Source organism: Festucalex cinctus, chromosome 20 (genome assembly GCF_051991245.1).
Source record: "Festucalex cinctus isolate MCC-2025b chromosome 20, RoL_Fcin_1.0, whole genome shotgun sequence".
NCBI classification, from domain to species: Eukaryota; Metazoa; Chordata; class Actinopteri; order Syngnathiformes; family Syngnathidae; genus Festucalex; species Festucalex cinctus.
In genome coordinates, this window is record NC_135430.1 from 9174122 (window position 1) to 9200360 (window position 26239).

Here is a 26239-nt window from a genome sequence, read left to right on the forward strand (position 1 = left end):
GGAATTAGTCGGCGCCCTCCGAGACGTGCAGTTGCAGTCCTCAAAGTCGTTAATAAATTACAAAAAACAAACAAACAATTTATTCATGGTTGTTTGTTTGTTTTTTTATCCTCGTCATATAGGATTTAGAGTATTGTGCATATTACATTAGCGTATATTTGTCAATAAAGCATTAATTTTGACGGTGACATATTTTTCACAGGCGCGCGTGAAAACGTCATGAAATATGAAGACAAAATGTTCACATTTTTACGCTAAAGTCAAATGACGTCACGGTGCATTTATTCCATTCTGATTTTTGACGTTTTTAAAACAAACAAACAAACAAACAAACATTTCGTTGTTTTGTTCATGCAAGGGAAACATTTCTCGTGGGATTAATTAATAGAAAAAAAAATAAACGTGGGCCGATAGAAATCCTAACCTAACCCTTAAAGAAAAAGAGAGGGAAAAAAAAGCCTTTTGATGCAGGAGGCACGTAAAAGACAACCGCCTCACATTTCAGAGGTCGTAGGTTCGAATCTGGACTGCGGCCTTCCCGTGTGGCGTTTGCAAGTTCGACTTGTGCATAGCAAGCAAGCTAAAGATGCAAGCTTGGGGTCCTCATCTTCATTTTCAACCATCAATATACTGACTGAGCGTGTGCGCCTGCTCATTAATAATGAATGCACGCGTGGGTGTGGACATTAAAAAAAAAAAAAAAAAAAAAAAAAAAAAAAAAAGACAGAGTGACGTCGCAGACTTCCTTTCAAACATTTTTATTTTGCACTAAATCATTTTCTGGTATTTCTATGTTCAATAAAGGTGGAATAAAGTTTCTATGATAAATCTTTTTTTTCTTAAGAATATTTTCTCTAAAGTACATCATAAATCCTCTTTTGATGCATGGTTTTTGGAATGATTTGTAAAAGTTGCGAGCAAACAAACAGAAACAAACTAAGACATGAACATGTAATTATTATTATTATTATTATTATTATTAAATCTTATTACTTGTTATTTATTGGAACACAACAGTCTTGATTTATTCATGAATGGTTATTGATTGTTTGATTGGAGCTACACTGGCCGTGATGTCATTGTGGTATTGCTCTTTTGTTTTCTTTATCTATTTTTTGCCGAGATCACAAACACAACAACGTTAACGCTAACCTTTCTACTCACGTATACAAAAAACAAAAAAACAAAAAAAAAACAACAACTTGTCAAACATTTCAGGAAACCAGCACAAAATAACCTTCATTCCTCTGGTCACAAAGTCTTTGCTAAATGTTAGCTAACGTGGAAGCACGCGCACTGGGCGCTAAACACTGAAAACGTTAAAACGCTAACATGTTAAAACCTAAAATGTTCAAACCTATACATTAAAAGACTAAAACGTTAAAACATAAACATGTTTCAATGCTAAAACGTAAAACACTAATAGGCTAAACACGCTAAAATGTTATAACACAAAATGTTAAAAGACTAAAACGTTAAAACATAAAAATGTTTCAATGCTAAAATGTAAAACACTAATAGGCTAACACGCTAAAATGTTATAACACAAAATGCTAAAACACTAAACATTAAAACAGCAAAACGTTAACAACCTAAAATGTTATCAACTAAAACCTTAAAAACCTAAATTGTCGAAACAAAACATTTAAACGTTAAATCGCTAAACATTAAAACGCTGCTTTTACAGCACAAAATGACCATTAGCCAAACGCTGTTAACGGATGTATGACAAAAGTCATACTTCCTAGCGTCAACACTCCAGCTAATTATTGTTAGCCGCTCATAAATCATCTAGTGTTTAAGCCTAACTTCGCTTCATTTAGAAAACGTTTCTCAACAAAAGACTCTCGTTGACGCAACTTAACTCCGGTTAGCATTGGCTCACGTTAGCGCAAAGGCTTGGATTTGAGGCGCCATGCTAGCTGGCGTGTAGCGCTAAGCCGACGTTTGTGCTCATGTCCTAAAAAGGGTGAGGAAGTGACATCATGCAATTCAACAATACTCACTTCCTGTCTGCGCTGTAAACAAACTTTGACTGTGTTGGGAATCAACGAAAAACTCTTTGTACTGTCGATGACTGCGTTCCTAATCATTCACCATTCCCAACTTGCCAATCACGAGAACTTGCCCGGCCTGAAACTTTGGAACTAGGCCAAACTTAACATTGAAATGCAAAACGTTAAAATGTTAAATTACTAAAACGTTAAAATGCAAATTATTAAAATGATAAGAGATCAATATATGAGAACAGTAAAACATGAAGGCTAAATCGTTCTTACCCTCAAAAGTTAAAACACTAAAATGTTAGAACACTAAAATATTTAAAAACAAATCGACAATTATATTCCCTAATCACTATATATGCATTTTGACATAGCTTGGGCAGTACTATGGAGGGATTCCCAACACAGCCAAAAGGAGAACAAAAAATAATGCTAGCTCGCAAGTTAGCAAGCTAGCCGCTAAAAGTATTAGCCTCGCAAGTCATATTGCAGGATAACAATTTGGCGTGACGCTCGTGTTCGGGACCGGAATGTTCCGCCCGACCGACACCCACACGACCGGTGATGGCGTTTTTTTGTTTTTTTTGGGAAAGTCCTCTGGCATGTCCTCAAAGTCTCATCAAAGTGGCGTCAAAGCGTCATGGTGGGCGTGTGATTGGACGAAGCGTCTGCAAGGCAAAGTCGAAGGCAAACACAAGCCCGTGCCTGCCTGTCTGTTGTTTTCTCCATTTGTTGTTGTTGTTCTTGTTTTCTTTTGATTTGTTTGTTTCTTTTTTGTGGGTGTCTCTTAAAGTAACAGCAGCCAGATGAGCAGGGCGGGCAGCGCCACCAGGAGCGCCCCAGCAAGGCCGCTGGCCGCGCCCCACCTGGGCGGGGCGCCGTTTCCCCCACCGCAAAGTTCAAACAAACTCCCGCGAAAATCCAGACTGCGAGATTCCTTCTTGAGTTTCTCCCAAAGGTCATTGGCGCCTTCCTGGCAGTCGGACAACGCCGTGCTAGCGCACGAGTGGAAGTCGTCCCAGTAGCTGTCAGGAGGGGTGGAGGGAACAAGAACAAGAAAAAGTTATATATAGAATATGTATGTTTTCAAAACTAACGTCGGAATATTGCAAGAATTAAGTTGTATCATAAGGTAACGTCACATTTGTGAAGTCATAATCTTACAACAATAAAATTGTGAACGAAAAAAATGTAGTAAACATCTTGTCTGGCCATTTTTCTCTCCTCATTGGGGTTGTAGCTCCGCCCACAGGCCACCATGTGACCAATGAAGCGTGTATGCAACGAGCCCATAATATGACCTTTGACCCAGGTGTGTTCACGCTAACAATTGGCGTGTGCGCTTGTGTGAGGCGTGTTAACCAGTCCCGACCTGCCACGCCCCCTCCCCGCTGCGATAAAGCTGTCACTCAATTCAATCGGCGTGTGTGCGTGCGCATGAATGCGTGCGCGCCATCTGGAGTGGGCGTGCCGCCCTCATGAAAGTGTGCTTAAGTGTGGCGGAGGACACCAAACTCCGCCCACACGACAAACATTTGGCCTTTGAAACAGCAGGGGGCGGGGCTTGTCTCCACGGCCAATTAGCCCGCATTGCTAAGTATCGTCGTCATGGCTACAATCGATTAAGGACTCCTTCACAAAACTGGATAGATAAAACAACAGTCTCTCATTTATTAAATGATATGTTGCCTTGAGTAAACAAATGTAACATCAAGGGTGAGAGAAATGCGAACAAGTTTATTTGAATAAAATGCTAGCTTGCTTTTCTTGCTAAAATGCTAACGCATTCCCATAAATATGCTAACATGTTTGTTGTGTAAAATGAAATGCTGTGCATTAATAAAATGTAATCATATTTGTCATTTCACAAAATGCCCATGTCTGCTTTATTATTATGTTGCCGTATTAGTTAAAAAAAAATGTTAACATGGTTTTCATTAAACAAGAAATTTCTTGCAAATATCTCAATTTTTTTCTGACAGATGTTTTCATGGAATTGTCATCAACTGACATTTGTGCATTTTCCAACCCGTTAATTTGAAATAATGTGTTGTTTTCCAATAAAGGGACGGCAATTTAAAAATATTTTGTATTCAGATTAATGGCTGAATTAAAAAGGTAATGGCAGTTGATGAATAAAAAAATTAATATAAACGGTTATTTGCAGCTGCACGATGAAACTGATGCATGCGTACGTACGTGCAGATCTTGTGCAGGTTCTGCTGGTCGTCGAGGTCGGACGGGTAGTTGGCCATGTTGTCTCCCAGCTGCAGCAGACAGTCGGAAAAGCCTTTGAAGACGGCGTCACAGTGGGCGGAGCTTACCAGCATCGACTGCAGCAGCCACACTGACCCAAAACACGACCACAACAATGTTAAACTACATTTTAGAGAAACACGCTGGCGTGTTATTCGACACATATAAGCCACATGTCACATGATACTGCTCACGCGAATGTTTACAATGTGCAATTCACCTTTTTTTTTAAATAAATAAATAAAAAAATCCGGTTGACTTTAACGTTTACACTGTGCAATTCTTGTTTTGCACATTATAATTTGTCCTTTTGACACTAACTAGACTATTACTGCACACTGACAGTATTCTTTAAAAAAAAAATGTCGTTATTTTTAAAAATTATGTTCCGTTTACTTCTGTATTCATCTTTCGTTATTTTAATTTGTTTATATATATTCTTTGCATAAGCAAGCGTTTCATTGCTCAGTTTTAATGTTTTTTTTTTGTTTTTTTTACTATGAACATGACAAATAAACATCTTGACTGTTGAAACTTGATGGAGGTTAGTAGTGATGCAACAATTAATTAGTTGATCAACAACTAATCCATTATCAAATGAAATGATGACTCTTTTGTTAATCGTTTAGGGATCTTAATTGTTTGACTTCCGGTTGTCCAAATCCCCAATAATCGATTTCTGTTGTCCTCCATGAAAGCAGACTATTAATCTTTTTTTTTCTTCTTCAAAACTAGACATTTACAAACATCAGCTTTTACTTTGAGACTTTGAGGGGAAAAAAAGAATTAATGTTTTGTTTTCCAATAAAGGGATAGAACAAAAACTGTTATCCGATTCATCAATTAATGGGAAAATAATCGACAGATGGATCAATTATTAAAATAATCATTATTTGGAGGCAGCCCAAGTTTACTGCTGCTGTTACATGTCAGTGATGGACACAATGAGAGGACACGCAAACTCGTGCAAGAACGAGAAATCCTCGCAGGTATATGACGTCAGCACAAATACAAAGGCAGCACTTCCGCTCACGTACATTTCAAGATCGTTTTATTTTCAAGACTCGCATTTTTGGTTTCATCTCAATTTGGGCCGCTTTTCATTTGGTTTTTGGTCGGACTCCATCCAATCATCTCACCAAAAATAATATGACGTGTTTGTCAAGCTGAACCTTATAGTAAAAATTGAAACGTTTCAATATGATCTTTATTTATAATTTACATTTGGTTACTTTGCAATTTTTAACTGAAATTTGAATAGACGTTATTTGGGATTTTTTTTTCCCTATAAAAATGACGTCACGTTACGTCAAGCTGCAGCATGAATATTTATACATCTACAACCACCGCTTACACACATTTGACGATATTTTCTTTTTTCATTTAACGGAAAACATTTTTTTGGTCTGATTTTGGTTTCCTTTTTTTTTTTTTCGTTCGAAAAGTGCATGGTTTTGTCTCGTTTTCCCGTTTTGAATTGATGATTGTTGTATTTGCCACGTTGTTTTTCCTTCACTTTTTTGTCTTGTCCGTCTTTTTTGCTGTATACCTTTAACTGTACTTTTCCTGCAGTGCAGAAAAGCAGCGTGGTGCGTGCGACACACCCACCACAGGCACGTACCCCCCCCTCCCCGCTACACACATACGAGGACGTGTTTTCACGCACGTGTGACTGATTTCGTTTCCTTGCAACGAAATTCGAGCCCCGTACAGTCTTGTCAAATGAAATCAATGTTTTAAAAACGAGTAGTCAGAATAATAATTCACAACATGCCAATAACAATGTTGTATTTATGAAATACGGTTGATGTAAATGCCAATAATATAGAAGGATATTGTGACTCGGTAATAATTACGATAATAATAATAATAAGACAATAAAAAAAATCATCCCAAACACGAAGAGGATGCTCTCGATAGCGCGCGCGCTCACGAGCGTTGCAAAAGAAAAAGAGCGTGCATGCTCAGTCTTTCACACGCACGCGCACACCTCCACACACATCGCTCTTATGCAACAATCAATCACAACAACAACATTAAGAAGAATGGGGGAAAAAAAAAAAAATCATAAATCGTGCAGGCGCATGAGGCGACAGATTATAGACGGAGCCCGCCCGGGCCGATCGAGCACCCGCATTCTGCGGGAAGGCGCGTGCACGGCTAACAAAATGACATCATCTTTGTTCAGTATTTCGTTTTCTTCCTTCTATATATTTTTTTAGCGTAACAACAAAACGTGATCATAATGATGACCATTTTTATTATTAGCCTATTATTATTACAAATAAGCGCGGCCTCGGCGCTGAGCGCGCAATCACACGCGCCACACACACACCTGTGCATTTTAGTGTCACGCGCAAAATGCCACTTTTCCCACAAATAAAGTGAACAAGGAGGAAAATGAATTAGAGGATGAAGAAGATGTGTGTGTGTGTGTGTGTGTGGGGGGGGGGGGGGGGGGGGATCCCCCTGGTCGGCGCGCGCACAATTACATTAAAACACACACATACACTGTAGTGATCACGTGCCAAAATTCAAATGAAATAATGACATGACACGAAATGAACAATTTTCACCTTATGTGGGTAAAACACAATCAAATTGTCTCATGCATTTTCAGTCACGTGTGACGACAAGGTGACTATCTGAAAATAATCTCAAACAGAATAACCGTCATTGAATAATGATCATGATGATGATATATGTTTAAAAACAAAACAAAACGTGGTTTCAACTTACCAAAGTGAAGCGCCAGCACGAGCACGAGGCTTCCCGCCATCCTCGGTGGACGCGCACGCCCGCACGCTCGCACGCACGGACGGGACTGACGCCGCAGAGGAGGCGCGCATTCCCGCAAAGTCACACGCACGCACGCAAGCACGCACACGCTCCTCCTCCTCCTCCTCCGTGGCGGGAAAAGGGAGAGCGAGACTCCTCCTCCTCCTCTTCTTCGTCCTCCTCCTCCTTACCGTCACCGGAGAGCCTCTTTCATTCACTTTTCGTTCTTTGCAACACAATCTGACCTGGAGTGAAGAAAAAAGTTGTTCATTTGAACGTCATGACGACAACTTGCGCACGCTGACGTCATTTTTTGACCATATTTCATCATGCTTCAAATATAAGGTCGATTCAAGTGCCCCCCCGTTCAGTGTAATTTTCCTATTTTCTTTATGATTATCATTATTGACTAAATCAACATCCAAAAGGAACGAAAAATGGAAAATGTATTTGAGAAAATGAGCTGCATAATCCCCCCCCCTTCCCCCAATCATTACGAGGGAATGTAACGTCATCAGTCATTGCGTAAATATTATTTTCATGACACTGACATTTTATTTTCCCAGCAGCCAAAATTATGTTTTTAAATTGTATTAATTTGCAATATGAAGTTAAAAAGGAAATTTCTATGCCCATGAGAGTTATTCTACAGCAATAAATAGACTCACATGAGTTTGTCACAAGTGTTTTCTAAATATTTTTTTTACAAATTTATATTACGAATTATATTAAAATATCTACGATATCTATTAATATACACAGTACTGTATATATGTATAATGTACTTTCGATATATGTGGTATATGACGTGTGTATATTGTCAATCAATATGATTATTATTGACATATTGACAGGCAAAACTATGACGTCATAGCAGTAGCCTTCTGAGCCCTGTGGCTGTGCGCGCACTTTAAAAGGTGTTCTCTGGCGTCCCCAAGTGGCGCTAGAGGAAAACGCAAAGAATGGAGTTGAAGAATCTAAAAATAAGGCTATTAGCAGCTTGACGCTAACTTAGTCAAATGTTCCACCAGCATTTATTTCACCTTTGACCTCAGTGTGCTGTGACCTTTGCCTTCGGTTATGTTTTGTTTTTGGCGTGTCCTCAGAAAAACAAATGATTACTTTGATAAATTTTTGTAGGCTCAAGATGAGTAGTGAGTAGGAATATTTACCCTTTTTTGAGTGTTTTCTGCTTTTCTCCATTTGTCAACTGTTTTAATTTGAGCAGCATAAAGTCATGAAAATGGCATCCATTTGTAAGACTCGCCAATTTCTGGAGGCCAAACTTTCAAAAGGATAGACAACTTCCATAATAAGAACAACAATAATCACCGCCATCAATTTATGTTTTTTATTTTATGGTGAAATAATTTTGTGCGTGTGCGAAATGTTTTCATGCTGACCGTGCATCCAAAAGTTTATTCCGCTTTTATTTGTTTGTGGTGACCTTCCACTTCCTTCCTCCACTTTCTTCAGTCAAGTTGAACTCTTGCTCATCACTTTGTTCTTCACTTGTAGTTCAAGAAAAGCTTTTGATATGTTACATCTTCATTGTGGTGAAATCATCATAATTGCTGCTAATCCTTGTACATGTTTTGCCAACATAATCATAGCTCTTGAGCTTTTCAACATTTTGTCTCACAACAAGCATTTCATTTGCGAGAGGGAGGCAAATGGAATGTATTTCACTTCTAAAGGTGACAGAATGTGGAAAAGTTGAATGGCCTGAAGTCACCTGGCTTGTTGAGGTTGCGGACTTTTGCGTTGAATTCATTCCCGTATGTGGTCACTACTGAGGTGCTTTTGTTCGCATCCTCCTATCACGATACAATCCTCAGTTGCAGGCTGAGACAAGGTAGATGCCAGGAAAGCCTACTAGAACATCCAAACTTTGTGCTTATTTTTGAAATGGTGGCAAGTGTGCGGTGACTGACATTTAAAGTAAGCTTCAATGTGATTTCTGAACGTAGCCACATCCCCACTAACAAGAGGGTATGCACACTTGTGCAACATAACATTTCAGATGTTTTCCCCTCTCAAAAAGAAAAAAAAAAAGAATCTATGGAGTTTTACAGGTAAAACGTTTTCTCATAATCCGATATCACAAAAAGCCCACATTTGAATGGGGTGTGTAGACTTTTTCTATCCATTGCCAATCAATCACAAAGAAACAAACAAGCAATCATGCTAGTGGACAATTTGTTGTTCATCCATGAAGATAAAATGCTAAAACGTTAGCATGTTTTGGGCACACTATGCTATTGCTAACTACTAGTGTTGTTCCGATACCGTTTTTTGGCTCCCGATACCGATACCCAGCTTTGCAGTATCGGCCGATACCGATACCATACCGATACTTGAGTTTTTTTTTTTCCGCAACATGAAAAAGCTGTCCTGCCATTGGTTCAGAGCATTCAAGGACCAATAGGATATCTTAGATCGGCATGCAGTGAACATGTCACATATCAGTGTATGTTGTGCATGAGTAACACACAAGATGCTGCATCCAAAATCCTATATTAGCATTGGAATTAATGGTATCGGCATGTTACTTGTGAGTAGTCACCGAAACCAATACCACTGTTTTAATGCAGTATTGGTATCGGAACAACACTACTAACTACACACAAAAATTCCAGAGTCCAGATTTAAACCCACAACACCAGAACAGTAAGGCAGATGTGCTAACCACTTGCACCACTTGTCATCATTCAACAAAACAGGAAGTTGCTCAATCGACCTCGGCAGTGGCGTGTCATGGTGACCTCCGCGCGGGACGCTCAAGGTCAGAGGAAGTGAGACTTTTATTTTGGAAAGAAGGAAGTACTTGCTGCCTAATGATGCACGACGCACAGGAAGTCACTTGGCTATTTAAAGAGGCTCCAACATGTCGTCACAACAGCGCCTCCTTCACACAGGTAAGACACGCACACATGTTGCGCTTTTATTCGCTTACTTCCGGCGTGTACTGAATGTCAAATGTCACACACGGTGTCCCTTTGTGATCTTGTGTCTGTTTGTTAGTTTGTGATTGTCTTTCCATCTTCCATCTATGGCCAACATAGACACAACAGGGCGCTACAACGAGGCGGTGAGCGTGAGACGCAATTTGCAATGATTTTAGTTCAGCTTAGCACACAATAAGACAAAGCAAAATGTGACCGCAGCCGTCCACCAGCAACCTGGATGTCGACGACGACGATTCTCTATTGTTAGAAGCTTTACAAGACGACGACGACGACGACGACGAGGACGATGAAGCGGACCCGCGAAGTCTGGGATCAATGCTGCGCGTGGAGGACGTGGACATGTGCAGGGACATCAACATGCCCAAGCACAGGACCCAAGTCTACAACACCGACTATCTGGTGATCCGCCGGGGTCTGGAGTTCCTCCTGCACGTCAATTTTTCCCGGCCCGTCACCCCAAGGGACAAGTTCCGGCTGGAGTTCCTGATTGGTGAGTTTCCACGTCGACCGCTTTTGCTGAACACCCCAGTCATGTCACTTGACTCAGTTCAGACATAAGACTAAACAGCTAAAACTTGTGAAATTCAGCAGACTTGATTTGACTCGGGCGACATGACTTGATGAGTCTTGTCGGTTTCAATTCTGAAATTTTCCTCCATCCTCAGGTTCGAAGCCCACGGAACGTAAGCGCACACTGGAGTACTCGTCTTTCGGCTCGCGCCACAAGGGTCGCTGGCCTGGTCGGGTCGTAGAATCCCGGGGCACGTGGCTCCTGCTGGGCATCACACCGCAAGCCGACACCATCGTGGGCAAGTTCCGTATGTACGTCGCCATCGTGACCAGAAATGGCATGCAGCGCACGCAGAGGCGTCCGTCCACCGACCTTTACATCCTCTTCAACTGCTGGAATAGCGGTGGGTGAGCGCACTGCACCAAACAGTTTGCCACGTCTTCCCTCACTTAGAGCAGTGACGTTTCCTTTTGACGGTCCGCAGATGATGTCGTGTATTATCCGGACGAGCAAGGACGGCAGGAGTACGTTCTCAACGAAACCGGTGCCATCTACATGGGCTCCAGGGAGATTTTGCTGAGTCGCGACTGGGCCTATGGACAGGTGTGTTCACGTACCGGCTAACGGTCACAGGCTAACGAATGACACCTGGCACGTCTTTTGCAGTTTGACCGCGGCATCTTGGATGCGTGCATTTACATCCTGGACGCGTGCCGGATGCCCATCAAGAACCGCGGCGACCCCATCAGCATGGTCCGGAAAGGTTCCGCCTTGGTGAGTCCCGACCGCAACTCTTGTTCTGCACCAAGACAGTTCTGCTTCCCGTCTTCTTCGGGATGACCCTGTTGAGGCATGGCCACATGCAACGTTTCTCTCCCTTCTGTCGCTTTTGCTATCTTAAAGTTTTAGAACTCTCCTGTTTGCTATTTACTCTTTGCCTCCCAACGTGGCAGCTCCATTTCCAGCATCCTTCTACCGATACTGTCTGATCCTCTGCCTCAATCAATCAATTACTTTATTTATCCACAGAGGGATAATTAAACAATCACAAGGGTTTGCGTCCAACCTCTTCACTCCCAAAGAAAATCTCTGCCTCCTCTCGCTGTATCTCCAGTCTTCTGCTCATTGTTATCGTCTCCATATCATAGCATATCAGTCTCTTCAGCATATTCTCGACATTTGCTTTCACAGATTAACTCCCAGGATGAAGAAGGCGTCCTGGTGGGCAATTGGAGCGAGAACTTTTCTGGAGGCACGGCACCAACCCTGTGGGTGGGCAGCACGAATATCCTGCTGCAATATGCCAACACGGGCAGGTCTGTGCGCTATGGCCAGTGCTGGGTGTTTGCCGGAGTCTTCAACACCTGTAAGGGCTCCCTCTAGTGGGTACAAAATGTACTCACACTCCTAACTCATGTAAACAGTACAGGGAGTCCTCGAGTTACATCGACGTTCTGTTCCTACGCTAGCGATGTAAACCAAATTTCTTAAGTCGAATTTCCCCCATTAAAGAAAATATTTGCATTAAAAATAATTTGCACAAAAAATCTAAAATATATTAAAATAATAATAATAATAATAATAATAATAATAATAATAATTATTATTATTATAATAAGATGCTGTACGACTGTCTGACTGAAGCCCAAGTCAGTGTCTCTCCTTTCTGCTTTCTTTTTACGTTTAGCTTCGTTTGCATGGTAATTGCTTTTCTTTTTGCTGACAACATTGATAGAAGACATAGCTTTCTTCTTCTTTGGGGCCATGATGTGGAAAAAAAAAAAAAAAAAGAGGGCGAAAAAGCCAAAGATACTCCCACAAATGCACAAGCGCTAGCACTAGCTAAGGGCTAAATAGCGGATGAGGGGAAAACACTGCGGGCTATATGGCGGACGAGGAGCCAAAATGGCGGACGGGTCCAGAATGGCGGACTTGGCGTAACCACTGTAAAGTCGAAACGCCTTAAGTCGAGTGCGCCTTAACTCGAGGACTCCCTCGACATACAACGGGTGTTTAAAAAAAGGCTCTACTACAGACAATTTCCATGTTGCTGTTGACCCTGTTTTTCCGCTGCATAAGTCTCCATAATCTCAGTCAGTCAAGATCTCAACACCAGTTTACTGTCCCTCCATCTGTAACGCTCAATGTGGCAATGACAATAATTGCTCCTTCGACAGTCCTGCGTTGCCTGGGCATCCCATCCAGGGTCATCTCTAATTTCAACTCAGCTCACGACAACAACCGCAACCTGAAAATCGAACTCATCTTCAAGGCCGACGGATCCGCGGATGAGCGCAATACGCACGACTCCATCTGGTGGGTCCTCACGCATGTACGCACTCACCCACACTTTGCCTTGAACATCGTATAAATGAATTGTAACAACTCCGATTAATTTTTGGTAATTTGTTCAGAATACCCACATGACTACATCTACGTTTTCTGGAGTAGACACATTAGATAAGAAAAGATTAAGATTTCTATATTTCTCATGATAGTAATTTGGTTTTGTGAAGTTTATGAAGCATTTGATTGGGCGGCACGAGTTTACGGGGCAGAGCTGCCACACACAATATGTTGTCTACGTACACAGAACGTGTCTATGACACTCAAGGTGTTGTTGTCTATGGTCTGGTCCATCTGATAGGAACTACCACTGCTGGAACGAGGTCTACATGACGCGCCGCGACCTGCCCAACCGACTGAGCGGCTGGCAGGTGGTGGACGCCACCCCCCAGGAGACCAGCGGCGGTATGCGGGGTTGTGCATGGGGTTGGCGGGGCAGTCACTCCAGTCACAGACTTTACTCCAGTGCGCTTATGAAGGACTTCGTTTTGACTTGACCAACATCGGTCTTGTCTTGACTTTCACATGAAAAAATCTGCACTTTCAAGATAGTTTGCCATTCACAGCGGAAGGTTAAGACCTGGAACTTTCTTGTGACGTCCTCCCAACTGTGCAGGTCTCTACCGCTGCGGCCCTGCCTCGGTGCTCGCCGTCAAGGAGGGTCTGGTGGGCTACGCCTACGACGCTCCCTTCATTTTCGCCGAGGTCAGCAGCCAAGTCCGGCCCCACCCTTTCCCATGTCTTCCGGTGGTTAACGTCAGCGTGTGTTCGCCCCCCCGCAGGTAAACAGCGACGTCCACTACTTGACACAGGACAAATATGGCAACGTGATCTCCACCTTCGTGGACAAGAGGCTGGTGGGGAGGGGACTCTTCACTAAGCGCATTCTGGTGGATGCTGCAGACGACATCACACACACATACAAATACCCCGAAGGTGAGCACACTCCGATTGCAACCCGGTCCGCCTACCAGGCTCCACTCAAAAGCAAGTGTGTGCGCGTGTAGGAAGTCCTGATGAGAGCAAAGCCATGCTGACTGCCCAAGGCTTCGGTTTGGTGAGAGATGACCCTGAGCATGCCGCAGATTCTCCGATCACCTGCACACTCGCCACTGAACAGGTGTCCTAGTGCCTCCGCGTGTCACAGTACATGTCCTTGTGTCTTCACACGTCTTTATATTCAACGAATGGTAACGATTGACATCTTTGTATTGAGCTCCCCTTTAATATGACTTGATCTGTGTCCTGATGATGTCCGCAGGCTCATGTGGATCTGGGCAAGGACGTGGACCTGGTGGTGGAGTTCCAGAACAACACCGACACGGTCCAAATGGTCAAAGCGCTGGTGACATGCGCCGTCGTCTTCTACACGGGCGTGCTGTCCAATCGCTTCAAGTCAGAGCCCATCGGGGTCACCCTCCAACCCAATAAGAGTGAGTCACCAAAGGGGAGGGGGGAAGGGAAGGGTCCGTCGCCAATCATCCGAGGTTCGCTACGTGTATTTGAATCATGTGACCTTCCCCAACTCGATCTGACTTGCAGTGGCTAAGAGTCAAATTTGGCAATCATTTTAAAATGTTCGTTTGGACTTTGCGAGATCTGCTGTGCCATCTGAATTTGAATTTCAGTTTTTGAAGTCAACCTTAAAGGGATACTTCACTTATTTAGCCCATTATAGCAATAAAAAGTTAATATTTTGTCTATAATTAATTTGATACTTTCATTATTTTTCACATACAATTAGTACCTTTAAAAAACACCTGTTTTATAGGTTTGGTCATGTGACATTTACAAGCTGGGCTGTGCTTGGTTACCTGAGCCCTTGTGATGTCATTTTCAGTCGACAGCAAGTTGCAAAATGTGTTTTTAAAGGTACTAATTGTACATGAAAAATAATTAAAATATCAAATTTATCATAGGCAAAATATTTATGTTTGACTGCCAAAAAGGCTAAATAAGTAAAGTATACCTTCAAACATTTCTTGATAATGTGTTGTGACCTCACTAGTCTAAAGTGACATTCTGGTTAATATTACATTTGTGGAATATGAGGTATGCAGCAAAATCCAGCCGTTTTTATCCATCTCAGGGGGCGGCCATTTTGCCACTTTCTGACATCACAGTTGCTCAGGGCTCAAGCAACGACCAATCACAGCTCACCTGTTTTCTAAAGGTGAGCTGTGATTGGTGGTTACCTGAGACCTGAGCAATTGTGATGTCATTTTCACTCGAGAGCAAGTGTCAAGTGTTCTGATATTGATCAAATTTGGTGGATTTTGCTGCTTAACTCATATTCCACTAATACAATATTGATCGGAATATGGTATTTAGACTAGTGGAGCTGCATAGAACATATTTTTGTCAAGAAATTTGGGGGGGCGGTTGACGTCCCCTTTAAAACAAAAAATGTCCCCAAAAAGATGCTAGACCAGACAAATTGCGTATCTTCTGCCATCTAGTGGAATAGCATTTAATTGCAGTAAGAAAATAATACTTTTTGGACCAATTTTTATTTGAGCTGAGCGTGTGGTGGTGAGGACCACGGCTCAGGAATACCTGAAGCACTTGGGCTTCCAGCGCTTCCTGTACTTTACACTGGGCGGTAGCGGTGAGTTCACGTACCTGAGCGCCATGAAGGTGATCTACCTGGAGGCCCCCAGCCTCCAACTCACGGTAACGCACATTACAAGACGCGCAGAGGTTAGGTCCAGGTGATAGAGGAAGTCCATGCGAATGTGGTGTCGCGTCCCCCACAGGTGAGCGGGGTTCAAGTGGTTGGACAGGAAATGTTTGTCACCGTCTCCTTCGTCAACACCTTCACCTTCCCTATCTACAACGTCGCCCTGGCCATCGAGGGCCCTCGAGTCATGAGCAACAGGAGACGCTTCTACAAGTAGGCGCGTCCGCTCCAGTGCTGATGTCGTGGCGCGCCGCTGTCTTCATGTGTGTTTGTTTGTGTTTCAGCATCCTCCAACCTCAAGGTTCCTTTCACTGGAAGGAGTCCTTCATCCCGCAAATAAAGGGAAAGCGCACCCTGGTGGCCGTGATGTCTTGTGCCAATCTTTGCGAGGTAAAAAAAAAAAAAAAAAAAAGTCATTTCCCATCAGCCTCACTCGGGGCCCTCTTCAGCTTCTCGTTCTTCTTTGCCACTTTCCTTTTTCTGTCCGAGCGGGATGACTCGGAAGGACTTGGAGGAGGATAAGTCTGTTGGAATTGTACGTAAGCTCAGGACGACTACAGACGCAACGACAATTCTTATTCTTCCATAGGGTTGTGCAATTAATCAAAATTTAATTATAATTTCATTTATTACATTCCACAATTAAATAATCAGCATAATCTAAAAAATATATATAAAAAAAAATACTAACTCAAACTACATTTGAGTTATTTAAATTTATACATTTGCACCTTTTTTAAAATTTTAAAATAACTAATTTAATATTTTTTTTTCATCCAAAAGGAACTTGTATAATTAAGAATTTTATGTCTTATATATTTGTATTCCTTTTTTACGTTGAAACATTTTCTCGTTTTGTACCAAAAAATCCTCCTGCACAGTGCATATGCTGCACTCAAAATTCAAGTTTTTGCAAACATAAATAAATAAATAAATAAATACATTCTGTTTGGTTCAAAAGGAACTTACATAATGATAGTGTTTCTATTTTTTTTTTTAAATTGGTCTTATTATTTTTAAATGCTTAAGCATTTTCTTGTTTTGTGACAAAAAAAATTATCGTTTGAATAGTCGTGATTTCAATTATTGCTAAAATAATCATGATTATTATTTTTCCATAATCGAGCAGCCCTCTTCTATTTCCCTTTCACTTCTCGAAAATGCAAATGCAAATATCAATGACATTCTTTTTTTTAAATTAGTTTTGTAGTCTGCTTTGTTTTTCTTCCCCCTACTTGCCTCAACATCCGCATTTTTTCTCTTTTGCAGATTTGGGGAAAGATTGACTTCATAGTTGAGGACAAACTTGAAAATGACGCCGCCGCAGACGCCGCAGTCTGAAGTGGGCGCAGACGACCCGGTCGACATTCGCTTCTCACGTGGATCACACGCCGCCAATGATTCGCTCTCACAATAATCAATCATACATCGTCAAGAAATACATTAGGATTTAAAAATGATTACTGAAATCATTCTTTTTTTTTTTTTTAAATCAAAGTAGCAATGTGACAAAATCGAAATCCGATAATGGTTGAGGAGAAATAGATTTTTTTCTTTTTGGTGGAGTATTTTATGTGAAGTCACCAACAGAAAATCTGGTCCAAAACACTTTCAAATTGATGCAAAACAGTCCAGCGAGATTATTTGACAATATATCTCCTCAACCATTTCATTTCATCTTCTACTCGGCGAAGGCCTTCTCTGATTGGCTGACAAGTTTCATTTCAAAATATCTACCAGAACGATGACAAGAGCCGAAATTTTGAGAATCTCTCAGAGTGTGAAAATGTCAAACTGCGTCATCACTTGCCCTAAAAACTCGACTTCAATGGAACATTTTTGATGAGAAAAGTCATGAATTGTTTCTTGCGGAATATGATTTCATAGGTCTTTCAAAATTGCACAAAGGTGGCGCCCACTTCATGTCATGTTGCTAATCCAAGTGATTGTTTCTCTTTTCAACTATTTGCTCTAATGCATTTCCTGCTCATTTACTAACAATAAAGCAAAGTCAAAGGCACACTGTCTCTAAGTGTCATTATTATTACCATTATTTTTATACATTGTTATTTTTGTTTAGTCAAAATCAGGTTGATACAATGTTTTACGAGTACTCAACTCTTTAGTAGTCACCGATGCCAATATCAAATTCCGATACCACTATTATATAAAATTCCACCCAAAAAACAATGACAGATCATTTTAAACAAATAACAATCCAAGTATATCATTTGTCTTTTCAAAAATGCATGAATTTATGTTTTATTCTTTTAATTTCTAGTTCCTACCGATACCTGGTATCGGTACTCGTCCATCCCTAGTCAAAATTAATTTGTCACTTTTTAAACTCAACTCTTTTGAATCCGTGGGCACCCATGGAACAATTTACACTCCTCTTCCATATACAACACAAATACTGTATAGAGATAGGCTGCACACATACTGTATTCGCTGGACTTGATTTAAAAAAATAAATAAAATCGTCAGTCCACCAGTTTGGGTGTTATTTTTTATGAATTAGTGAGCAATCTAAAGTGTTAAACATGGCTTGCTCGCTTTGACGACAATCTGTAAAGCGCTTTGAGTTACAATCCTTGCTTGGAAAGTGCTTTACAAATAAAGTTTTGATTGATTGATAATGGTAGAACAAACATGCTGTTTTTGGGGTCTCCTGAAAAGTGACTATTTTGTGGATTCGGATTCGCCATGTTTATACCAATACAATGTGCTACCATCAACACATTGCATTGTGCAGGTCCTGCTTTCACCACTAGAGAGCACAACAGTCAATCTCCGCCAGTGTGTGCATGTGTGATGTTTTGTGTGTTTGTGATAGTTCTTGTACAAATCAAACAAAACGACGACAGCGTTGTTTGGTGATTGCATTATTTAGAAGAAAGTCACTTATTCTCACTTTTCTCACCATTGAGGGCTAAAAACTTACTTTTTTTCTCTTCCTCCCACAAAGTCAGAACCACCCACCCGCCTCATAGACCCCAGGGCAGACAGGTTAGCGGTTGTCATGACAACAGTAACTAATGCACCAGCATCACAAAACCGGTTGATCCAGAAAGCGCGCACTTGCGTGGTAAACTGAGTTAAGACTGATGTGTTGTTGCTGCACGTTTGTGTGGTCCTAGTAGCCCGCATGTGTGACTCGCTGTTCTGAGGTTCTGGATTCGAATCTGAGCGGCTAGGGACTCATTCCTTGTTTGACTATATGGACCCCAACATTACCTGGCGACCAGTAACGTGTTTGTCTGACTGGTGACCAATCGCTTCTTTGTCTACAAGTGCCCTGAAACTAAACTGATGGATGAGAGGTCACTTAAGAGTGCAACACAGTGCCCCCTAGCGGCTGCCAGTTCCACTACACGCAGTGCACATCCAAGTTGGAGTCATCTCAAGTAGTAATCCCCATAATCATTCTCCCGCACCTAACATAACGGAGCAAAGGTTCCATTTTATGGGCAGCTGGGGTGAAAGTGAAGACACACTTGTCACGTACTGTTTCTTTAAGGAGAGCACAAGCGTTGGCTGGCCTGGCAAGCACACAACTGTTAGCTGCAAATCATCCGTCACTACTGGAAACCGGTTTTGCAGGCTCCTCCCCCCTCTCGCAAGCTCGCTCGTCGCATCTTCTTGCTCTGCTGCCGTGGCGCAGCTGGAGATGTTTTTTTTTTCGTGAGACGCAAGTTCGCTCGCGCTAGTCATCCTGATGCTAGCAACAGGTGTCACTGTCATGTGACCTCCACGCGCCATTGGAGGCCAAGGAGAAGGGGAAGGGTGGGCAATGTCTTATTTTCATATTGTAGGTAACTTTCTGTGGTGGACTATAAAGTGGGTACGTTTATTATAGTTTACAAAAATTAACAAAATAGCTAAAACTAAAAAAAAAAAAATCGTTTTCGTTCACAAAATAAAAACTACCCATCCATCCATTTTCGTAACCGCTTATTCCTCACAAGGGTCGTGGGGGCGCTGGAGGCTATCCTAGCCGGCTTCGGGCAGTAGGCGAGGTACACCCTGAACTGGTTGCCAGCCATTGCAGAAAATAGAAATGAGTGCTTTGAAGAAATAAAAAGGATAACAAAAAAATAAATTTTATGTTCATAAAACTGTCCTTTGTTTTCACCCTTGTCAATTAATTCCATAAATTCATTTTCAGGGCTGATTTTTAATTGTTTGGTTTACAGTAGAAAGAAGGTCAAAAAGTTGTTTGGGAATTGTAGTTTACTTAGTACACTACGACACTCCGTCACGTTGTTTTTTGTTTTTGTTTTTTTTAAATGATGTATGCACAGGGCGGCACGGTGGGCGAGTGGTTAGCACGTCCGCCTCCCAGTTCTGAGGACTCCGGTTCGAGTCCAGGCTCCGGCCTTCCTGGGTGGAGTTTGCATGTTCTCCCGTGCCCGCGTGGGTCTTCTCCGGGTACTCTGGTCTCCTCCCACATTCCAAAGACATGCATGGTAGGTTAATTGGGCGCTCCGAATTGTCCCTAGGTGTGCTTGTGAGTGTGGATGGTTGTTTGTCTCTGTGTTCCCTGCGATTGGCTGGCAACCAGTCCAGGGTGTCCCCCGCCTACTGCCGAGAGCCGGCTGAGATAGGCGCCAGCACCCCCCGTGACCCTTGTGAGGAATAAGCGGCCAAGAAAATGGATGGATGGATGTATGCACAACTCCATATATGGACTATATAAAAAAAATAAAATAAAGCTAATACTAAAACTAAGAAAAAACAAAACCAAAACATTAAAAAGTAAAACAAATAAAAACTATCCAACTCGATCTAATAACTAATCATAACTAATTATTTATTTATTTATTTATTTATTTATTAAAGTCAAAACGAGATGAAATGAAAAATCCAAAACAATTACATCGCTGATAGCGGAACTCGAGATACTATAGTTCTCTAAAAATAAAAAGGGAGTCAGGAATGAGTAATGAATTAATATCTGAATAATTGTGATTAACTCATTTGCTCCCAAAAATATAGAAATATGTTCTATTTTAAATGTATTAAGTGTCCCAAAGACGTATATATACGTTTTTTATGTTTTAGTTTTTATGCTAGAGCATACAGAAGGCTTTGATGCACCCTCTCAACTACAGACAACGGGTGAAAAAAATTGTAGTAATTACAAAAACGGACAGCAGATGGCAGCAGAGTATAACAGATCAACCAGGGCCATGGTGAAAACAAGCTGTTTCCCCACAATTCTAAGCAGATTTGTGAATAATGATGAAAGTTAGCTATATTCGCATGTTAATTGCTGCAAAACGGAAACAGATAAAAATATACTTATGGAAGAGACTTATCTTTCTTTTGGTCGGTTCCATGTTTTTATAGCAATAGAATATTCTGTGGGCCTTGCAAAATCAGTCAAAATCCAGTAAAACAGTTGGGAGCGAAAGGGCCTGCTTCATTGAGAAGCTGGGAGTGAATGAGTTAATAAACATGATTAAATATTGATCAAAATTAACAGTGATAATTAATTAATTGCCCAATTACTATTATTATCCTACAGACACCTGTCTACATGCTCCTTGAGTGTTTTCATTTCGTATTTTTGAGTTTGACTGTTTGTCCCATTCAATAAACAGATGTAATTCCGTTGCTGACATTTTGTCCCCCCCCAACCCCCCAACGATAAAAATCAGAAAGTTGTGGCCCTCGAAAATCAAGATGGCTCGGGAGAGATATTCCCAACAGCCTCGAGTTCCTCCATCCTGGCCACGCATGATGTGAATGGATGATTCTAGGGCCATTGTGGCCGATGCTTGGCTCCTCGGCAACATCTCCATGGCGACCGGCCAATAAATAACATCACACACTTTGTGCTGCCCGAGACGCAACTTTGTGTCCCGGCCACTCCTTCCCAGATGCTTCCACGACTTCACCTTGTTGTTCCAGAGGCCTCAAGGGGTGGGGGGTGGGGGGTGTTGGGGATGGGGGTGGTTATCCTGACTAAAGATGATCAAACTCTACTGGCCTTGCGCAGCGTTAACATGCCAGCTAGTCAGGCCTGAAAAGTTCGGTCAAGTCTTACATTTGATTGATTCGTTGGGGTTCAATTTTGAGGATGATTTCTTTTTCGTTTTTTCGTGGCTTCCACAGTTAATAGCGCATTCTCACTGATGCGCACTGTTTACACAAACATATGGCTGCACACAGACAGCAGCTGAAAAAGCATAGACAGTCTGACAACTTCAGGACTTTTCCGACCAAAAAATAAATAAAAAAACAAAAACAAAAAAACAATCAGCGACAAAAAAAAAAAAAGAAAAAAAGCGTGAAACAGAATAGAAATAATGACCAGAATGACTTTAGGGTTATATTATATTATCACCCAGTTCAGTCTTTAACATCTTTTCTTGTTTTTGTGATGGGGTGAGTCATGTGACCCGGTGCGCGTGTGCGTCTGCCTCTCAGTACAGCGGTTAGCATAGAAAAGCAAAGTGATGAGATTAGCATACGCCAAACGGTTCCAAAGGTCACGACAATGGCCTCATCACACGCAGTCAAGCAGCTCAAGTGCTAGCGCGCTCAAACAACTGCATGCCAACACGCCTTTCATGTTTGAAAGTCAGTTTGGGACTTCTTTGAAGGCCCAAATCAGTCATTTCATTCCAGACTCCCTCATTATTACAATATCCGGAGTTGGATACTGTCAACCGAGATAGTTCCTGCAGAAAATTCCTTGTGAATACTGTATAGAGATTTTTACAGACTACAGTTGAGTCATGAGTCAAATTCAAAGTCAAATTTCTCGTGGTCATTGTTGTTCACTACTTTTTCAAGATGCATTGATGCACGTCTACTCACAGAGCTACCAAATGCCCAACTCACTATCAGGCAACTACACTGACCTGTATATATATGACTCATGGATAGCCGATAGCCCATATACGCTATTGCAAGCTGTTGAAGTCACAGGGCGGCCATCGTGTTACTCCCACCTCGCGAACAGACTACTTGTACAAACAATACGCTATACGTACAGATGAGACATATACCGCTCGTAGGCAGTTCGTATAAGGCCGGAGGCGGGGTGGGGGGGGGGGGGGGGGGGGGGGGGTTAGTGGACACTATTTTTTAACAAGTAAAATAAATAAATAAATAAATAAGTGGACGGGATGAGCTGCTTTGAAGACCCCCTTTTTCTTTTATCGCTCAGTTCCTTAGACCCCAATATTAGATTTGGCAGAGGCATCTTTTGGTGAATTACAGTTGTAATTCTTTAATAAAAAAAATATACAAGTTTCCTCCGGTACTAAAAATCATTAAGCAATAAGCATATATTAATTTATACATGTCTTTCAGGCAAGTTGTAAAACGTCTGAAGTCCTCTTGTTTGTGTTTAATAAATTTAAAACACCATAAATCATGCTGTTTCTAATAAGTACTGTCTCAAATGTTCTCCAATTTTGATACGGTAAACCAGTGGTGTCAAATATAAAGCCCGCGGGCCAGATCAGGCCCACGAAGGCATTTATTCCAGACCGCGAGATGATTTTGTAAAGTAAAAAAAAAAAATTGTAATGTTGGACCAATTAATCAGCCAGCCACAATTAATCATAGACCAACATAAACGTGTTAAATACGGCACAAATTCAATTACTGGTCCTATAACTTCATTAACTGCGCCACACAATGCATTCTGGGAACTATATATATTTATTTTTTTATTTTTTTTTAACAGGTAGATTTAACACATCCGGAACTTATACAGGCAAAGTGTTGCCGCGTTTCATTTGCTTTTGTGTTATTTTTTGAAACAATAAGTACAGTTGAGCTCCGTAATTTAGGGGTGGCCCAAAAATTGAAAAAATCTGCATATAATTGACGGCAATTGTTTTTAAATTATATACCATTATTTTACCAATTTGGCCCACTTAGTAATATATTGTCCTCTATGCTAATATGAGTTTGACACCCCTGCGGTAAACGTATAGGATCGTATATGCCAAGAAACGTTTCTTGGGATGGAGCAATATGGCGGCCTTGCGACCTAAAGTCTTGACCTATCGGCTTTCCAGTAATATATATAGATCAGTGGGCAACTATAACACGGACTAAAACAAACTTCGACAAGTTCTACCTATCTTCATCATCGTCGTCAGCAGCAGCAGCAGCAGCAGCAGCAGTGGGGCTTGATGGGAGGAGGCCTGGTGGTGGGTGATGGAGGCCTGGAGGGAATGTGGGAAGGAGTACAGCAACGGAGGACGTTTAAATTTAGCCCTCAGATATTTGTATCACAAACATCCACACTGCAGTTTACATGAGAGCACCGCCCGAGTGGCCACGATGGGAAGTGCACCTTACATGATGCTACTTGTTCAGGTTAGGCCCCATACACACAGAATAATTTTTCAAATCTTCTAAGATTGTCTGTCACAGCGGCTACACATCAAGAACACAACTCACTGAATTACCGCTCAGGAGTCATCGGATTTTCCCACACACATTAAGATTTTTTGTCGGAAACAATCAACACGATAATAGTTTGTTGCGCTGACCCGTTTTGGGCCCGATTATGTGGGTAAATGCACTCTTAAGACATCTCAGACGACATGATCATTTTATCTAGTTTATCACACACATTGATGGGGCACACTAGTCAAGTCCTCTTGCTTTGGATATTACACACTTGTATGGGAAACACTGAAATTATACAGTAACTTGTCTTCTGGTTCAACGTCTTTGCTTGTTACAATCTCAAAACACAAAGTTGTCTTATTTAAGGACTATATCAAGTTAGACAAGTTAATTACGTACAAAGAATGACTAAGTGACAACAGTGACTCAATAAGAAAGCATGATGGGCCACACAAATAGTCAAAACAACTTGATCTTAAGCTGTGTCCAGGAACAGACATTTGATATTATGGGTTTAATGTCTAAAGCTTGAACTTGTTTAACTTCTTACAATATCAACATTTCAACACACAAATATCCTACAAAGTTATTGGTCTACACTCATGAGTGCAGCTCATCTCTCATAGTTAAATAATCAACATTGTTCAACTGAACGTTGATTTAAATTACTCACAGGTGTGCAAAAGTTGGCAAACGGGATAAGCTGTGTAGTCTGAAGCTCCAAGCTAAACCAAGCTAGGCCTTTAGCGTTAGCATCCTCCTCGTCCACATGCTCTCGCGAAAAGTCTCGCGAGATTCCGCCTTCGGATGCTGCGCTCGTTTGGGCACCACAACAAAAGTTACTGGACGAAGAAACCAGACAGGGAGGGGGTGAGGCACGGGGATGGGCGGGGGGGGCGGTGGTGTTTGACGAGAGTCGACTCGTCAAACGACAAAGTTTCAAAGAAGTTGCTTGGCTGCGCGTGCGCGCAAAGGAGGAAGAAGCCTCCCGCGGGCGGGCGCGGGCGCGCGCGTGCACAGAGATGCTTGATGGCCACGTCCCCTTGGAGACACACACACATGAACACACAACACGTGATGGGCTTTAGTGCGCGGCTTTAGAAACACACACGGAGGAGGAGGAGAGGCCGACGACTCGAACACACAACAAGCTTCTCCTTCTTCTTCGAGTCTTTTTGACTCGAGTAACTTGCGAGAGACTCGAGAGCGAGAGACAGAGAGAGAGAAGAGAGAGAGAGAGGGAGGGAGGAAGAGGAGGGGGAGGGAGGAGGAGGAGGAGGAGAAGCCGGAGTAAAGTTTGTCCAAGTTTGCACATCCCTTCGGAAACGCCATTTTGATTCGTCTCCTCTTCGGACCAACTTTGCAGCCTCACCGCCGTCACTGCCTTCATCTTCATCTTCATCCTCATCGTCATCCTCCTCGTCGTCATCCTCGGTCGCCACGATGTCTCAATGGCGCAAGCAGCCCAACCCCAACAAAGTTCACCGTAAGTGTTGATGTTGTTGTTTTTTTCGGGATGCTTGGTGCTCAACGGGTGTGTTATTTGTGACTTGTCGGCTGCTTGTTGACTTGTTGCCGTGTGCCAAGTCAACTTTAAGATGGCGAGCGAGCACTTTTGCTCCCTCCCCGCGTTGCTTCCTAGTTTGATGCGCATCCAAGCGGTGGAATTCAGCGCGGCTGGCTCCCTTCCTCCTTCCTTCGCCGCACTTTGAAGCTCATTCGAGCCTTTTCGCACTCTCGGGACAAACTTTGTTCCCGGGGAGTCGCCGTCGGGAGGTTTTAGCCGCGGGGAGGGCTCTACGGGTGGGGTCAAAGTGTGCTGGCTGCCGGAGGCGAGCATCCATATCTCGGGTGCACTTTGGTCGGAGCCTCGCTGTTCGTCAGTCAGTTAGTTAGTGGCCATGTGTAAAGCTAGCAGACGCCACCGTCAGGCCAGCGGCAAGCAGAGCGCTGGCTTCCTGTGGGCGCTTTCAAAGTAAAGCCACCTGTTGAGTTCGGTTGTGGAGAAACTGTCGAATCGTGGGTCGGCTGATTGTTGCGAGACCTTAAATCGTACTATTTAACATAATTTGCTTCCACATAGCAAGGATGTCACTCGTAATGCCTGCTCAGGTTGCGTCGCTTGACTTCAATGTGTGATGTGACGATGGGCGCTTACTTTTGCTGTGCATCATTCCGTAACATCACCAATCTGATTACAGCTTAGTGCACGTTAGTTACTTAATCTAAAGACGTAAACTACTTAATAGCTTTTCCAAGTACAAATATGTATAACTCCTTTCTCCTCTGCTCATCTGTTGTAATCTGGAGGGAC

General features: G+C 42.2%; 3 protein-coding genes across 3 annotated transcripts in view; 2 read left to right on the plus strand and 1 right to left on the minus strand.

Moving 5' to 3' along the window:
* Positions 1–742: 742 nt before the first annotated feature.
* On the minus strand, positions 743–24789 carry nrn1a (neuritin 1a). The gene is made up of 5 exons (XM_077509467.1): positions 24599–24789; positions 23648–23735; positions 6999–7282; positions 4203–4350; positions 743–3028 (listed from the first exon to the last, which is right to left on the minus strand). The coding sequence occupies exons 3-5, from the start codon at positions 7036–7038 to the stop codon at positions 2791–2793; spliced, it is 426 nt and encodes a 141-aa protein (XP_077365593.1). The 5' UTR covers positions 7039–7282; positions 23648–23735; positions 24599–24789; the 3' UTR covers positions 743–2790.
* LOC144009646 (coagulation factor XIII A chain-like) lies at positions 9943–17563 on the plus strand. Its single transcript, XM_077509462.1, has 17 exons — positions 9943–9955; positions 10062–10128; positions 10205–10496; positions 10672–10920; positions 11002–11120; positions 11184–11291; positions 11709–11883; positions 12695–12833; positions 13165–13268; positions 13480–13568; positions 13646–13799; positions 13871–13983; positions 14125–14296; positions 15382–15536; positions 15620–15756; positions 15828–15933; positions 16813–17563. The coding sequence occupies exons 2-17, from the start codon at positions 10090–10092 to the stop codon at positions 16882–16884; spliced, it is 2223 nt and encodes a 740-aa protein (XP_077365588.1). The 5' UTR covers positions 9943–9955; positions 10062–10089; the 3' UTR covers positions 16885–17563.
* A 110-nt stretch (positions 24790–24899) lies between the features above and the next one.
* rreb1a (ras responsive element binding protein 1a) overlaps positions 24900–26239 on the plus strand; it is a 34101-nt gene continuing 32761 nt past the window's right edge. Inside the window, exon 1 of the mRNA XM_077509460.1 lies at positions 24900–25411. The gene's annotated coding sequence lies outside the window, so the exon portion shown is untranslated. The remainder of the gene's footprint in view (positions 25412–26239) is intronic.